The sequence below is a fragment of the Sorex araneus genome, chromosome 5 (genome assembly GCF_027595985.1).
Source record: "Sorex araneus isolate mSorAra2 chromosome 5, mSorAra2.pri, whole genome shotgun sequence".
Lineage (NCBI taxonomy): Eukaryota > Metazoa > Chordata > Mammalia > Eulipotyphla > Soricidae > Sorex > Sorex araneus.
Window position 1 is genome coordinate 82,482,549 of NC_073306.1, and position 16,105 is coordinate 82,498,653.

General features: G+C 41.0%; 1 protein-coding gene across 2 annotated transcripts in view; it reads right to left on the reverse strand.

Annotated features, from left to right (window-relative positions):
* Positions 1–3,203: 3,203 nt before the first annotated feature.
* ARHGAP29 (Rho GTPase activating protein 29) overlaps positions 3,204–16,105 on the reverse strand; it is a 65,375-nt gene continuing 52,473 nt past the window's right edge. For both annotated transcript variants that reach the window (XM_055140154.1, XM_055140153.1), the window contains exons 18-23: positions 15,809–15,997; positions 15,177–15,314; positions 8,537–8,769; positions 7,037–7,367; positions 6,799–6,907; positions 3,204–5,466 (exon numbers count right to left, since the gene is read on the reverse strand). In XM_055140154.1, coding sequence (XP_054996129.1) covers positions 4,583–5,466; positions 6,799–6,907; positions 7,037–7,367; positions 8,537–8,769; positions 15,177–15,314; positions 15,809–15,997 — 1,884 coding nt within the window. In that variant the 3' untranslated portion in view covers positions 3,204–4,582. The remainder of the gene's footprint in view (positions 5,467–6,798; positions 6,908–7,036; positions 7,368–8,536; positions 8,770–15,176; positions 15,315–15,808; positions 15,998–16,105) is intronic.

Here is a 16,105-nt window from a genome sequence, read left to right on the forward strand (position 1 = left end):
AAAGACAAAAGGACATAGATGCAAATTTGCAAAGACCAATGGCCAATCTGGAAAATTTTCCACTAACAGACTTACCTTACCAACAATGCAGAAATCCGTGACTCCATGATGTTAAAAAACAAATGAACAAATGGAGAAAGAACTGCTCTTCCTTCGAGTAGCATATTAGTCAAAGCATAAGCAATGATGAACTCACCATTTGGGAATCAGGATAATAATTGAATCAGGCAACTAATGTTAATGACCTAAAGTTAGCACTAACAGTTGGTAAGGAACGGGACATTTACACAGGTCTCAAAGAATTTCCCCACAAAGTTCATTTTATTTTATTTTATTTTGGCTTTTTGGGTCATACCCAGTGATGCTCAGGGGTTACTCCTGGCTTTGCGCTAAGGGGTTACTCCTGGTGGTGCTTGGGAGACTATATGGGATGCCGGGAATTGAACCCGGGTCGGCCGCGTACAAGGCAAACGCTCTCCCCGCTGTGCTATCACTCTGGTCCCACAAAGTGCATTTTGTAACTTTACAATGAAAAAAATCTTACAGATACTAGTCTAAGCAAGTGACCCAAGCAAAGGGAATGGAGCAATTTGACATCATGTGTCTCCTGATGACACTGATGACTCAGAATCATTTCTGAGATATTTCTGATGTAAACTGAATTTAATGAGGAAAAATAAGATAATCCTAAATGAGAGATATTCTACAAAGTAGTGTCTTGGTGATAAAAGATTTTTTGTTTTTAAATTTGCAAGTTAAGAGATGAGTCAGGACAACCAAATACAGCACGTGATCCTGCATTAAAATGTGGGATGAGAAAGAAATATTAGTGGGTTAATCAGAAAATTTTCAACATGTTGAGTTCATGTCAATTCCCTAATTTTCAATGCTGTATTGTGATTATGTAAGCATGTGTAGTTTAAGGAAGTATCACTATTTAGGAAGTAAGGGGACTTCATGTTTGTAATTACCTCTTATTGGGTGAATATAATTATATCGAATCCAAATGTTAACTGGAATTTCTAGTATTGAGGTTATGCACTCCATTATTTAGGATCACCCTAAATATTCCTTGATATAATCTAAAAGTTTCTCAAGTACCTGTATATAACATATTATTATTACTTTCCTTTTTCTTTTTTTTTTTGCTAGAGGGAGAGAATGCCAGTCTGACATAGAAAACACTATTACTGAGTGTTATTACTCTATTACTATTACATCTCTTGCTACTGTTTCTAGATATTTTGAATATCTTATGCTACTGACATCTTTCTAAAAACTTTTAACTAGTTGCTGATATATCTATAAATACAACTGATTATCTGCATATTAATTAATGTGGCAAGTCAGCTGAATTCTAGAAGTTACTATATTGTCAACATATGTAATCAAAACATCAAAATAAATTTGTTGATAAAGAAAAACTCAAAAGGATTACACTGACTGTACCTTGCTATAAAAATGCAGCTGGGGTCATTCAAAGACATTTTTCATAGTTGTACGAACACTGTTAAGTAGCACTGTTTTAAATGGGAATAGTGTGCCTATAATATCGTTTTAAATCACAAGCATAAGTGAGCTATGATTATATCTGCTTCTAAGATTTCTAGGTCAATGATTCTCAGCTTTCTTAACTCCTGTGAAATGCTACCTGTCCATGGATTAGAGGTAGAAAATGACTGCTCTGGGCATGGACATATAGTGCAGAGGATCTGTCTTGCAAGTGTACGATCAGGAGTTAAAATCCCTGTAATCCCACCTGGATTGCAACACACACACACACACACACTTCAAAGCACCATAAACAATTTCTGGCCAAATCGTGGTAAGACAGAAGCACTAAAAAGGGTGCAACCTCTGAAACACATTAGTACTATAATCCCCAGCAATTACACCTATAATTCATGTCAACTAGGAGTGTGACCCCTGGTTAGAATGCATATAAACACAACTAAAAGGGAATACAGGCCTTGGTAATCTCTGCAGGTGAGTGTGCAAGCACCACTACCAGGCATGCGCACACAGACCTTCACTACAAGAATGAAGAGGAGGGTAAAATAATTATTTTAAAACACAAAAATCTTAATTAAAAAAACCCAAAAAACTACTGCTCCAGGCAAGAAGTCCTCACAGAATGTGTATCTTCATAGCAGTTTTAGAAGAACATATTGCGGGTAATTTAAAATATTCACAAAATCAAATTGTGTCCTCAGAATGTGAAACAAGCCTATGGAGTAATGACCAGCCCCTTCACACGCCTTCTCAGGGATAATTTTTGGCAGGCTTGGTGCCAGGGATTGAACCTGAGTCAACCATATTCGATGCAAACACCCTACACGCTGTCCTATCTGGCTTCTCAGCTCTTTTCATGTGCCACAGACATGTGCCACTCCATGGTGACTGCATTACTGGCCAGCATGACGCTGCACACTTCGGGAAGCAGCAACAGCTCCTTGGGAGGTATTTGCTTAAAGAAAGCATTTGTTCCCTGATGGCTTATGCTGGGTGAGATGCCAAAGAGCCCCGGATCCAAAGTCAAACTCTAACACACTAAGTTTGATGGTGAGGGAGACAGAGAAGTGAGCTGCTAAGACGATGGCATTATTTGAGTTGTCTCATTACAAGAATATCTGAAGGAATCTTTTTAAAGTATTTTTTTCTAAGCTGTCAAAGGTAAACTTTAGGCTACGCATACTTACCACAACAGGAAAAAAAATGAAGTGGTATATATATATATATATATATATATATATATATATATATATATATTTTACTAAACACTGTTGCTAAACTTTACCTGGCATTCCACAGTTATAACACAGTTGCTAAGAGACCTAACCATCGGGATCTGGGATGTGGCTTAGTGGGTCAGCGGGCATGGTTTGCATTATGTAAGCCACTTAATTTCACCCCAGCACCACATACAACAGCAACAGAAACTGACCACCACAATATGACGTGAATCTATTTTATCTACAGAACCTGCAGCATGTCAGTTAACTATAAGCCTCACTCTTCTTGTCTGTATTACAGAAGTAATTAAGTATCTTAGAGACTGCTATGATCCTGAAACAACTGACACAGGAACTTAGCGGAGTATGTAGCACACAGAACTCAACAAATGTTAGGCCTTCCTTCCTCTTCAGACTTCCTTATCAATACCATTCTTCCATATTGTGTAGAATGAGGACTGAAAATAAGGACAGAGCACAAAATGGCAGACTGTTTATTTCTCCCCAGTCCATAAAGTCACACAGAGCTACATTCAAGATGTATGAGCCTGAGTGTTGACCACCAAACCAATGGTTAAATAAACCTTTGCATCTCACATACTTAAGAGGCAGTAATTTTAGAGAAGTCATAAGAATGTGAAATAATTTAACAGGTTTATATATATATATATATATTTCTTTTTATCAAGTACAACATGGTCATACAAAAGCATTTACTACAAATTGAACTCACACATACAAAAAGAGGCTGTTTTAATTTTTGTCCCTTTATATCCTATTTTCGGCACAATGACTGGACCCAGAAAAAAATAAAAGAACTGTTTTAGTTCTAAACACTGGGAATTTTACAAATGAACCCGATCCAAATAACTATTCTTTCTCAAATTCCAAAGAGACCTATGAACTATACTTTAGAATCCACTTAAATAAATCTTTGCATGATTCAGATGAAACATACATTGTCAATGGTTAGAGTCCAGGTTAAGAAAAGGTACAGGTAGAAAATATACATAAAATTATTCATAAATGAAAATATTTTATACAAAAATAGTTTTAAAAACATGGACAAAATCAAGAGGAAATGTACTGAATTTAAAACATTTTGGACCATCATATAAAATTTATATAGAACAAATCCCAGGGGTAAAAAAATTATTAAATGTATTACAGCTACCTAAAGTCAAATAAGACATATATTTTAGAAACAGGTTTAAGTGCGTTTTCTTTGTACAATTCAACTACCACATGTAAAAACAGGCAATTGAAATGCAGTTACATATGTATTTGCAAGCCTTTTGGACAAAATGTGAACATTAAAAAGTGAACTGCTAACCAAATTAAAAAAAAAAAGATTATATACATACTATTAAAGCACAGATGGTCAAAGCTGTGCTAAAAACTTGTGGGAAAAAAAACAATCATATCGAACAAAGGTCTTTCAGGCACTTGCATTCAGAAACATTCTTTTTTATAAATACTTATTTTCACTTCAAAAAATAAAGCTGGTTTTTCCCAAATTGCACCTATTAGTTGAGCACTATATCATATATTAGGGATGCATTTAAATGGACCATTTTAGGGAGGGAAATCAACTAAACTCTTTTAAAAAATGAGTTCACCTATTTATTCACAACTTCAAAAGTACAAATTTAAAGATCATTTTCCAGGAAGGCACAGTTTCAGCCCTATCAAAACTTTCTACCATGGATCAGACCATACAATGAATGACAGCCAGCAAAATCCATGATCCTGCAATCCTATACAAAAGGGACCTCCCCATCAAAACATTTTTACAAAACAAAGATAATACCACAAAACAACAACAAAAGAAAAACTGCATTTTGACAGCCCTACACAAACTGTGGAATTTCATCTTCAAGGTCTTCAAATTGCTGCATTCGTTTTAGTCTTGGTCTCTGACAGGGTGGCTGAGTATCAGGCAAGTTACGGTCCTCCGAGTTCTCTTTAGGTTTACTAAGCGGCTGCACAGAACAAGAGGATGTGTTTTCGGAGTCTGGGATTAGTCTCAGCACCTGGCCCTGGGCAGTGGGAGCTGTGCCAGGAGGCACGGCTGTGGCAGGTTTCTCCTCTCCGACTCTCACAGTGCCAGTGGGAGCGTGTGGTTTGTAAAACGTTGTCCAGTGCTGAGGCTGCAGTGTTCTGGGGGCTCTGATGGCAGCCACGGGGCAGGAATCGGAGGCTCGTCGTTCTGACACTTGTTTTGCTGACCTGACAGGCTCTGCGCATGGCTTGCTGGGCTGGGGAGCACTGGCAGGATGGTCCCCACTGAGCCTGATGCTCATCACTCCTCTCTCCTGGATGGAGCTCGCCAAAGCCATCGGAGTCTTTGCAACTGGGTCGTTTTGTTCAGATTCTCTTTCCCAGAGTTTTGGTTGACTCTGTAGATCGAAGTCATCAAAGTTGGAACAAAAAATAGTAGGGGTATCTTTTCTATTAAATCCTTGAGAGGCAGGAATTCCCTCAACGGTAGGAATCTTGCAAAACTTTTCTGAATTTACATTTCTTCCATTTCTCTCATTAGGAGGGTTTGAAAGTAGTAGTAGTCTATCTACAGGCAAACTTACAGGTCTCATCTTGGTCCTTGGAATATGCCTCCCAACAGTGTTTATTTCCCTATCAGATTTCAGAGGGAGTTGTTTGGAGATTTTACAGACTGTTTCCATCTTTTGTGCTGCTGATTCAAGCTCCTCATCTGCAAGCAAATGCACGGAGTCTAAAAAAGGAAAAGAGATTATGAAAGGCTCATAGATGAAAACCCAACGGTCCAACATAGTTTTTCTATGTTACACTGTTTTCTGGGAAGAACAAAAATATTCAGAATACAAAAGATACACTTTGTGAAAAATGTTAGAATTGATTCAGGTTCGATCCCTGGCACCCCACATGATCTCCAAAACCCACGAGGAATGATCCTTGAATACAGAGCCGAGAGTAAGCCCTGAGCACTGCCAGGTGTGGCCCCGAAACCAAAAGCAAGCAAGCAAACAAACAAACAAAAAAACTGTTCAGGTACATTCTTTTTATGAGCTGTGTAGAAGAAACTGTTATTAGATAAGCTGTCCATGACAATTTCAATAGGTGGACACTGTCAGGCCATATCATCAGACACTGCCTGCCTGCCTGCTGACCTCTCTCCAGGCTCCCGAGGCACCAGTGTCTTGTCTTGCTTCCCCTGGTCCTTCCCACAATTAAGGATCATTCTAAGAGGGACCAGAGAGGTAGTACAGTGGGTAGGCTTGCCTTGCACACGGCCAACCCATGTTTCATCCCTGACACTCCACTCCCGAGCCCGCCAGGAGTGATCCCCGAGAGCAGCGCCAAAAGCTAAGCCCTAAGCACTGCCAGGTGTGGACTCTCCACCACCCCAAAAAAGGGACCATTCTAAGGGACACAACTCATTGTGGTCAGGATTTCAGTTCTGCTTCTGCCCATTTATACTAAGCAAGGCCACCTCATGACAAGTCTTCACCTGCCAAAATAGAATCATAATCATATTTATGCTAAGTGCAGCCCAGTGATCTGGGCAGAAACAAGCCCAGAATGACCTACAGCAATATATCTAGAGATAAACAATAAGCACTTAAAAAGAAGATCTTTTTGCTTGTTTTTGCTTCGGGACCACACATGGCGGTACTGAGCGCTACTCCTAGCTCTGCACTCAAGGATCACTCCTGGTGGGGTTGGGTATTGGAAACCATATGGAGGTGCCAGGATTGAACCCTGATCAACTGCATGCAAAGCAAATGCCCTATCTGCTGTAACATAACTCTGGCTCCTAAGATACCTTTTTTTAAAGCAAGAGGACTATAAAAGCACATACTCATTTAAATGCTATATATACCATAAGGCAACTTTAATTGACTAAAGACCGGTCTGCTAACAAAGGTCTTTTTTTAAGCAAAGTAATTCACTGTATGTTTCAGATCACTACAGAAGCTTCCTATTTTGACTTTTCTCAACTCTACTCACTTTGACATTTAACCACTTTTGTCTGCAGTTTTAAGTCAGCAAACTTAACATGGTTACATGTTAGATGGCTACTCACCAGTGAAAGATGCATCATGCTTTTCTAAAACACTTTGCTTGCGTTCTGACTCCTCAAATAATGTCGCTGATTCCAAATTTTTACTCTCACTGACTGAAGTACGGATATCCTGTTGATGGAAGAGAATATTTAAACTTGAAGAAGCAAAATGCACCTAAAAAGAATATTTTAAGGATTTTTACCTTATTACATAAATATCACTAAGTGCTAGTACAATTCCATAAGGGTTAAAACTCACTTCCTTTGAAGAGAAAAACAGTGGCTTCATGGAATGTTCTGATTCTCTCTCTTCTGGTGACAACAGAGGCTTTGGAGAGCAACTCTGGTCAGCGTGAGGTACAACACCCCCCGGACTACACACAACGACATCTTGCGGCTGCAGAGACCCATCGAAGATCTTCGGTGAATAAGTAATAAGGAATTCGACCAGCCGTGCTTGATTGGAATATTCAGCAAGAGAGGAGATGGTGACAGGGGCAGTGGTGGGCCGGGGCCTGATAAGACTTGGTCCAAAGATAACCCCCAGGTTTTTGGAGTTCATCTTGTTTTCTTCTGAATGATCTACAACCCTGTGAAGCAAAAGACATGAAGTTATTTGAGATCTGATTAAACTTCTCTGATGTTAGCTCACTATGGACTGGGAAGGGCGCAGAAAAAAAATGGGTGACAGAAATCTAGTAAAATTACATAATGAATTTGGCTACATCTAATTGGGTTTCACAATTTCAGTATAAAATTTAAGTACAAGGAACTACTGTAAATTTGCCACAGAAATTTGGAAATAATCCTAAAAACTGCTCTCATCTAAGTATATATAGTACATCCTCCCAGATCATTTCTGCTGGAACCTTATGAATTATTGTTAATTTCTCTCACTGGCCACAGCAAGTCTTTAAGCCCAGCTGACCTATTCTCCTAAAGATCTCTTCACTTGCTACTTCCACTGCGCTGGCCTGACCTCGGCCTCTCATGCCCTTTTATTTTTCTGACTATTCAAGAAGTTCTGCACTGTAGTAAAGGCGCTCTCCTCTGAACACTTCCCACACTACTGCCAGAAAGATAAAATAGGCAATTCTGGACATATTAAAACCCTGACTCAAAATTATTTTGTGATGTGTACAAAAGAAAGAATCTACCAAGGAAGACTTTATCAGCCGTCTATCCAGCTCAGTTCCTGCTAATGCTTGCTATTTCCTAGCCTGTCCATGCACATATGAAAAAGTGTTCATTTTAAATTTTTCCTTGTGCAGGTTTGATCACACCCATCAGGCTCAGAGATGACTCCTGGTGGGACTGGGAGATGTATGAGATACCTCGGATGGAACTATCATTGGCCCTGTGACAAGACAAGCACCTTAAGTTACCTTGTACTATCTCTAGGGTGCCTAAAGTTGTCATTCTGAAACCCACACAACAAAGTGAATGGACTTAATACTAAGTTAACTGTCGTAGTAAAATGGTCAAGATGGCAAATTTTATGTTGTATTTTGCAACTTAAAAAACTAAAACCCAGAATTCTCTACTCCCTACTGGATGTTCATCTTAAAAGTTCTTACCAAGGGGCACAGTGACAGGTAGGGCGCTTCCCGTGCATGCAGCTGACCTGGATTCGATTCACAGTTCCCCCTAGGTTCCACATGGTCCCCTTACTCCCACCGGAGAGACCCCAGAGCCAGGAATAAGCCCTGAGCACAGTCAGGTGTGGCCCCAAAACAAGCAAAAACAAAAAAGTTCTTACCGTTTAAGATGTGCTAGAAGGAAATGAAGACTGTTAAAATTTGATGCTGGCAATTGTCTTAGAAGGTCCTTGCTTTTTAGAAGAATTCGGTTTATTTCAACACAAGTGCTTGACCATTTTCTGTCCTCAGAGATACCCTTTTTTGTCTCCTGCTCTTCATTTACACGATGGATCTCTTTTGCAAGGTCTATAAATTCCTTGTATAATCGGAATAAAATAAACGGTTCTGGGAGCTAAAGAAACAAAATTACATTAGGATGTCATTCTATCCATTTTTCGTCCCCTATTAACAATCAACTAGGGAGCCGCAGCAATAGTACAGTGGGGAGGGCATTTGCCTTGTACGTGGCTGATCCAGGCTCGATGCCTGGCATCCCCTATGGCCCCCCGAGCAGCAGAATAATTCCTGAGTGCAGAGATAAGAGTAAGCCCTGGGCACTGTCAGGTGTGACCCTAAAAAAAACCCCAACCAAACAAAAATAATCATGCACAAAAAACAATCAACTGAAACGAGGCTGGGAGATACCTCACAGGGTTTGAGTATATTGTAGAGGACTGGAATTTGATTCCTAGCACTGCATAGATCCCTGAACCAGGAACAGCCCTGGGGGACCCCAAGCACCATAGGCTACAGTCCTGGAGTAGGCCACTGGTGGCCTGGGTGAAAGCCCTGGCACTGCAGGGCTCAAGCTGCACTGCATCAACTAGCCCGAGTTGAACCACCTGATCCCTTTGGCCGAGTACGACTAAAAGCAGCCCTTAGGCGCTGGAGTAATAATACACTGGGCAGGGCGCTGGCCTTGCACATCACTCAGCGATCCAGATGAGTACAACCTCTGGCATAACATAGTCTCCTGAGAACCAGCAGGAGTGATCTCTGAGCAAAAAGCCAAGGATAAGTTCTGAGCACTGCCAGATGTGGCCCAAACCCCAAAATAAGTAAAAGTAACCTTTAGCATTTGCTCGGGAGGCCCACCCCAGCCTCTCCCCCAGCCCATAAAAATAATCAACTAAACTGCCACTGAATAGCTTTGATTATTTCTCAGATTATCAAAATGTAAAGTCAAGTCATGTGTAGAAATGTACATAGGATCTTCAATGTGGGTTTTTACTTAAAACCCAGAATAATGAGCAAAGTACATTAGAAGCAGCTTATATTCTGAATTTTATGGGTTTGGGGAGACAGAACAAATGCTGTAAGGACCAGTGCTTTACTTGAGACAAAAATAAAGATTAGCTTGGGCTGGAGAAATAGTACAGCGGTCCCCCAGCATCCTATATGGTCCCCTGAGCCCATCCAGAAGTAATTCCTGAGCAGAGCCAGGAGTAATCCTCGAGCAACACATGGTGTGGCCCCCAAACAAACAAAACCAAAACAAAAAAGATTAGCTTCAGACATTCTGTCTCAGAAAAAAGAAACTGACATCCAAATTTTAAATTCAATTTAAATTGATCAAATTCCTTTGTCCAGCAGTCATAGGGCATTCCACCAGGATCTGTCTACTGTCAAAACTAGTTTTACTGTTTCTACTTGCTCAGCGTGGCACTAGTTATATTATGAAGTATTTGTGAAGTAGGTATCTGCACCTGTTTGTTGCAAAGCCTTGAGATCAATTTCTAACTCTACCACTCTGGGATCTGAAAAGAGATGGCTAAACTCTCCTAGAGAGATGAATTTCCCACATGGCATATAAGGAGAATGAAGGCTACTCTATAAAACTGCAATCATGGTGCACAGCTTCCCATGTAAGTGTCTTGGTCTCATAATATTCTTGAGACAGAATGAGCACTGATACTAGACCTGACCCGCGTTTCCCTCCCTGACTGATTATACTCCATAAATTTAGGATGAGTCACTGTAAAATTTACTGCTATTCAAAAGTACTTTTATGTTTTTCTGGGCCACACAGCAGTGCTCTCCGGGTTTACTCTTGACACTGTGCTGAGGGATTGCTCCTGGCATATGGGGGGCTGGGGATAAACCTGGGTGACTGCATGCAACGCAAGCGGCAACCCACTGTACTATCACTCTGGTCCCTATTCAAAAGCATTTTGTCTCTCTTAACCAGTTTCTGTAAAATGTGACTAAGGTGACTTAATATTTAAGACAATTTTTGTGGCAAAATATACATAAAATGAACAAACTATTCGAGCTCATCTTTCTGAGTTATTTTTGGGAAGGTACAAATTCCCAAGGGGTGCCCAAGAAGCTGCCGGAGGGGTGGGGGGGCTGCTCCTGGGGATTCTCAGTCAGCTGTGCTGGTGGCTGGAGCGATGGCCTAAGGATGTGGTGCTACTCAGGCTCCACAGTGCCAAGGCATTACCCGGGCTACCCTGGCAGTGCTGGGGCCAGGGCCGCACACAGGGGTGCCCGGAGGCTTTCAGCATGCGAGGGCGATCAAATGGAGACCAAACCAGGGCTGGCTGCACGCAAGGCACATGCTTCACTACCTCTCCAGTCCCTGTTACGGTTTTGGTGAGCAGGGCACCAAGATTTGGAAACATGTACAGCAATAGCATTACCCAAATCTCTAGGCTAACATGGCAGATCCAACATGTGTCCCAGATTTTTCTCTCCTTAACCCCACTGAAATAAAATCAATTCCACAAGCCTAGGAGACTAGAGATGAAGACAAAAGCAAGTCACAAATCAAGGAGCAGAGGAACAAGTGCTGATTTAGCTGTCCTGAGAAAACTGAACTCCCGAACTGAGAACCAATTTGATTTGCAGGTGCCTAAGGACACTCAGGTTGCCAACATGATGTCCTCTGATCCTGGAGAAGACAGTTATCCCACTAAGGCTTAAACGCTAACACTTTAGAGCTGGGCTGAAGAGACAGCACAGGTGTTAATAAAGCACTTTCCTCCTAGAGGCCGGCCTGAGTTCGTCCCTAACATCATATATGGCCCTCTGAGCACTGCAAAGAATGAGTTTTGATCAACAGGACACTGAGATTTGGAAACTACTCATTGAGCAATGAGCCAGGAGTAGCCCTGAGCACCCCCAGGTATGGCCCAATTCCTTTTCTGCCGCTCCCCAATTTCTAGATGCTCACAGATTCACTGTATGTTCCTGAGTAATTTATTACGCAGAAGACCAGGAATTTCTTTTCTGGCCAATACAAAACAGAGTCTCTATAAGGGCAAAGCTCAAGCACAAATAAACTCTCTAAAACATAAAACACTAGTTTCAACCACTGGTCCACAGATTGTCACAGATTGTCACCAGAAGCAAAAAGGCTGAAAAACAGTAACCTCAAATCAGGCTGAATACAGAGACGCTGGGAGCCTTGGTCCCTCCATATTTCTCACCTTCTTTTCTGGACTATCAGACCAGCCCCAGAGCTCAGACCTAGACAGACAATTCAGTTTCCAAAGAGCCCATCTGGCTCATACGGAGTACATGTTAAAATCTTCAAACCCTTCATACGAGACCTCAGAGATTTAAACTCTTAGTTCTTTCATTTCAAGAAGACTATCATGAAGGATCATCAAAATAGGCAGGAAAAAAAACAACCTGAAGGTCTAAAACTGTGCTGGGATTAGGGTAACCACTGACCTCAGAGGGCTACTGTGCACTGGCAACGTGCCTGCCCAAACTGGCACATATTTGCAATGGAAAAATGCAAACTGGATTTCAAAGACTAGGAGCCAAATACGAGGCAAAACTATCTCACTATTAATTTTAAAATATTAACTATAGATATTTATATATGTTCAGTGTGTTAAATATTAACTTCACTTGTTTCTTCAGTGGTTACTACAAAAATTCAGTATTATACATGGAACTTACATTTTATTTCCACTGGGCAAAGCTAAAGGACAATTTAGGAAAAAAACCTTTCTTTTTGAAGAGAGAAAAGGAAGTTTTCTTTAGAAAACAAAAGTTATCAATATCCTCCAGATAAAATATTGCATTCAGGGAAGAAAAATAAATTCCATAAAAGGAACAGAGAGGCTGGAGAGATAGTACAGCGGGTAGGACACTTGCCTTGCCTGTAGCCAACTCTAGTTCAATCCTGGCATCGCACATGGTCTCCCCACCCCCCACCACCCAGCCCCACCAAGGGTGATCCCTGAGTGCAAGAGCCGGAACAAATCCTGAACACTACTGGTTTGACCCAAAAACAAAAATGAAAAGAAAAGGAGTTCTCGGGGCTGGAGAGATAGCACAGCGGGTAGGGCGTTTGCCTTGCACGCGGCCGACCCGGGTTCAAATCCCAGCATCCCACATGGTCCCCTGAGCACGGCCAGGGGTAATTCCTGAGTGCAGAGCCAGGACTAACCCCTGTGCATCGCCAGGTGTGACCCAAAAAGCAAAAAAAAAAAAAAAAAAAAGGAGTTCTCATAAATACAAACATTTTCTCAAAAATCAAATGGTTTACAGAGGGCTGGAGACATAGTATAGCAGGTATGGCTCTTGACGTGCATGGGGCTGACTGGGTTCAATATCTGGCACCCCATATGTTCCCAGAGCCTGCCAGGAGTGACCTCTGAATGCAGAGCCAGGAGCCCTGGGCACCACTGCATGCGGCCCAAAATCAAAACGAAATAAAGCAGAAGTGGAAGATAAAACTAAGAAAAACTTGGAAAGTGTTGAAACAAAAATTAAAAAAGGAACTCAAAAAGATAATCAAGAGTAAGTTATCAAGCATCTACATAATAAATTCCCAGAAGAAAACAGAGGAATAAATGATTAATAAGACAATAGTTCCAAGAACTAATTGGAAGTTAAGTAAGTAAACGACAAGTAAGTAGAGTGCCTACAGAATGCCCCCAAAGAGCAGATAAAAACAATCCCACTCAAGGCAAATCACTGTGAAACTCTAAAGTAGGAGAAGGATTCTATGAGCTTTCAGAGAAAGTAACAGGCCACATACACCTACACATTAAGGAGTTCAGGCTTCAAAGAGAACAACAAAAAAAAATACCTTTAAAATTTCAAAGAAAAATCATTTACATACAGACTATTTTATAACCTTCCACACCATCCACATTCTTCCTTTCCCATTCAAGAAATTAGAAAACATTTATAGGTAAGTCTTCAAATATCCACTCTTTTTTTTTTTTTTTGTGGGGGGGTCACAGTGTTGCTTGGGGTATGTCTGGTGGCACAAATGGGATCAAGCAGTAGCCAGGGTTGACCCAGGGCTCCCAGAGGCAAAGCATGCCTCTAGCCTTCTGAGTCAGCAACGAGGCTTCTCAAATTTAGTTACTCTTATTCCACAAACAGCCCAGGAATGGACACGACGAAAACGGGAGAATATATCAAACCCAGGAAGATCTGGCACAGAAGACAGGTGTTCTCACACAAAAGTGAAGTATGTGAAGAAGAGGGGTCCCGGGTTAACAACTATCCACTCTAACCGAAAGCACTCACATGGGGCAACAGAACTCCCAATGGATTCTGTTGAGGCCCCCTGTCAGGAGGCTCTTCAAAACTGTCTCTTCAGTCTCACCTCACAACAGAAAGCAGCTGGGTTTAGCCTGAGGTATTTTCTGTATGCGGTTCACCAGGACAACGCGCTCATTGTTCCAGCATCACCCACAAGAGCTGTGCCCTAACGCCACTATAGCCACTTACTTCACACCCACCTAAAAAGTGCTTTCTGTGGACTTACTCCTGTAAAACTGCAGGGAGCACAGGAAAAAAAAAAAACTACGGAGCAGCCCATTCCCTGTGGCTCCTCTAGCACTCCACTGACAGGGCAACGTGATGTCTCAAAGATGAACTCCCAGGGTCCGTTTATGACCCTGCCCGCTGAACAGCCACACAAGCCATTTAAAAATATTGATGAAGGTAAAGCCTGCCTGTAACTCAGACACCATTCTACTTAATTAATCCTTCATCTATCAGCATGTCTCTCCCTACATGGCTAAATTCATGTTTTCTGCAATTTTCCAAAACTTAATGATACATCATCATCAATAAACACACGTGTACTCAAACTATCAAGGAAAGAGAGGGAACTAGGAACCTTCCACACCATCCACATTCTTCCTTTCCCATTCGAGAAATTAGAAAACATTTACAGGTAAGTCTTCAAATATCCACTCTTTTTTTTGGGGGGGGGAGGGGTCACAGTGTTGCTTGGGGTATGTCTGGTGGCACAAATAGGATCAAGCAGTAGCCAGGATTGATCCATAAGAACACTGATGAGGAGGTAATGAGGGACACACAAAATATTACCCAGCACACAAGATAGGGCTTTCTATTTGGTACAGTAATGGTCTATTTCCTTAAGCTAAGTAATGAGAAATGAGTCACTGTCACTGTCATCCTGTTGCTCATCGATTTGCTTGAACAGGCACCAGTAACATCTCCAATATGAGACTTGCTATTATTTTTGGCATATGGAATATGCCACGGATAGCTTGCCAGGCTCTGCCGTGTGGGCAGGATACTCTCAGCAGCTTGCTGGGCGGAGGAATCAAACCCAGGTCGGCCACGTGCAAGGCAAACACCCTACTTGCTGTACTATCGCTCCAGCATGAGAAATGAGTATGTTCTAATACTTTTACTGTACATATATATACAGTTATCAGCAACAATGTGTTATTGTACAATGTGTTATCAGCAAAATCCCAATGTTTTTCTTATTTTCTACTTAACTGTAGGTTAACAAGGTAAAAACTTTACCTGTCGGAGGTATAATTTCAAGACGTCACAGATGTCATGAGAACTGAATTCTGAAATGTCTACCAAATGCATACCACTTTCCAAAGCTTGGCACAGTTTATCAGTTTTTATTTTATTTCCACATACACGATAAATTCCCTTGAAGAGAGAGGAGGAAAAATTTGCAAAATTCTGCATGAATACAAATGTTCAGCTAAAGGCAGACATCTAAATATATCTGATATGTCCACATCAAATTTCATTAGTATATAAGAAAAAAATTAGGGCCAATGAGGCAATATTTTCCAACTAAGTCTGAATAACTTCAGTTACTTATGAGAGCACTGTTTCCCTTTACTTCTTTTATTTTTATTTTTTTATTTTATTTTATTTATTATTATTATTATTTTTTTTGCTTTTTTGGGGTCACACCCAGCAATGCTCAGGGGTTACTCCTGGCTTTGCACTCAGGAATTACTCCTGGCAGTGCTTGGGGGACCATATGGGATGCCGCGGATCGAACCCAGGTCAGCCTCATGCAAGGCAAACGTCCTACCCGCTGTGCTATTGCTCCAGCCCCTCCCTTCACTTCTTAAACAAGATACACAAGCATTAAGTTTTTAAATTTAATTTTCTTAAGAGTCCCAATGTACCTGCAGACACAATGCTCGACTTTCTATCTCTGAGGCACACATTTTGAGTATAAATGGAATGCCATCTGGTTCCTTTTTGGCAATTTGGGTGAATTCTGCTCCAAATAAGTGTGTTTTCCCCAGAAGTTTCTGATGGCCACAAATGATGACTAAATTCTCCAAACACTTTCGGTGACAAACAAGGAGACACTACAAGAAAATGAGAGTTGACTTGAAAAAGATTTTTTTTTCTGGTGTTTGAAATGTATTTAAGAGCAAAATAGAATACAAAATAGAAGGGATACAGAGGTTTTATTT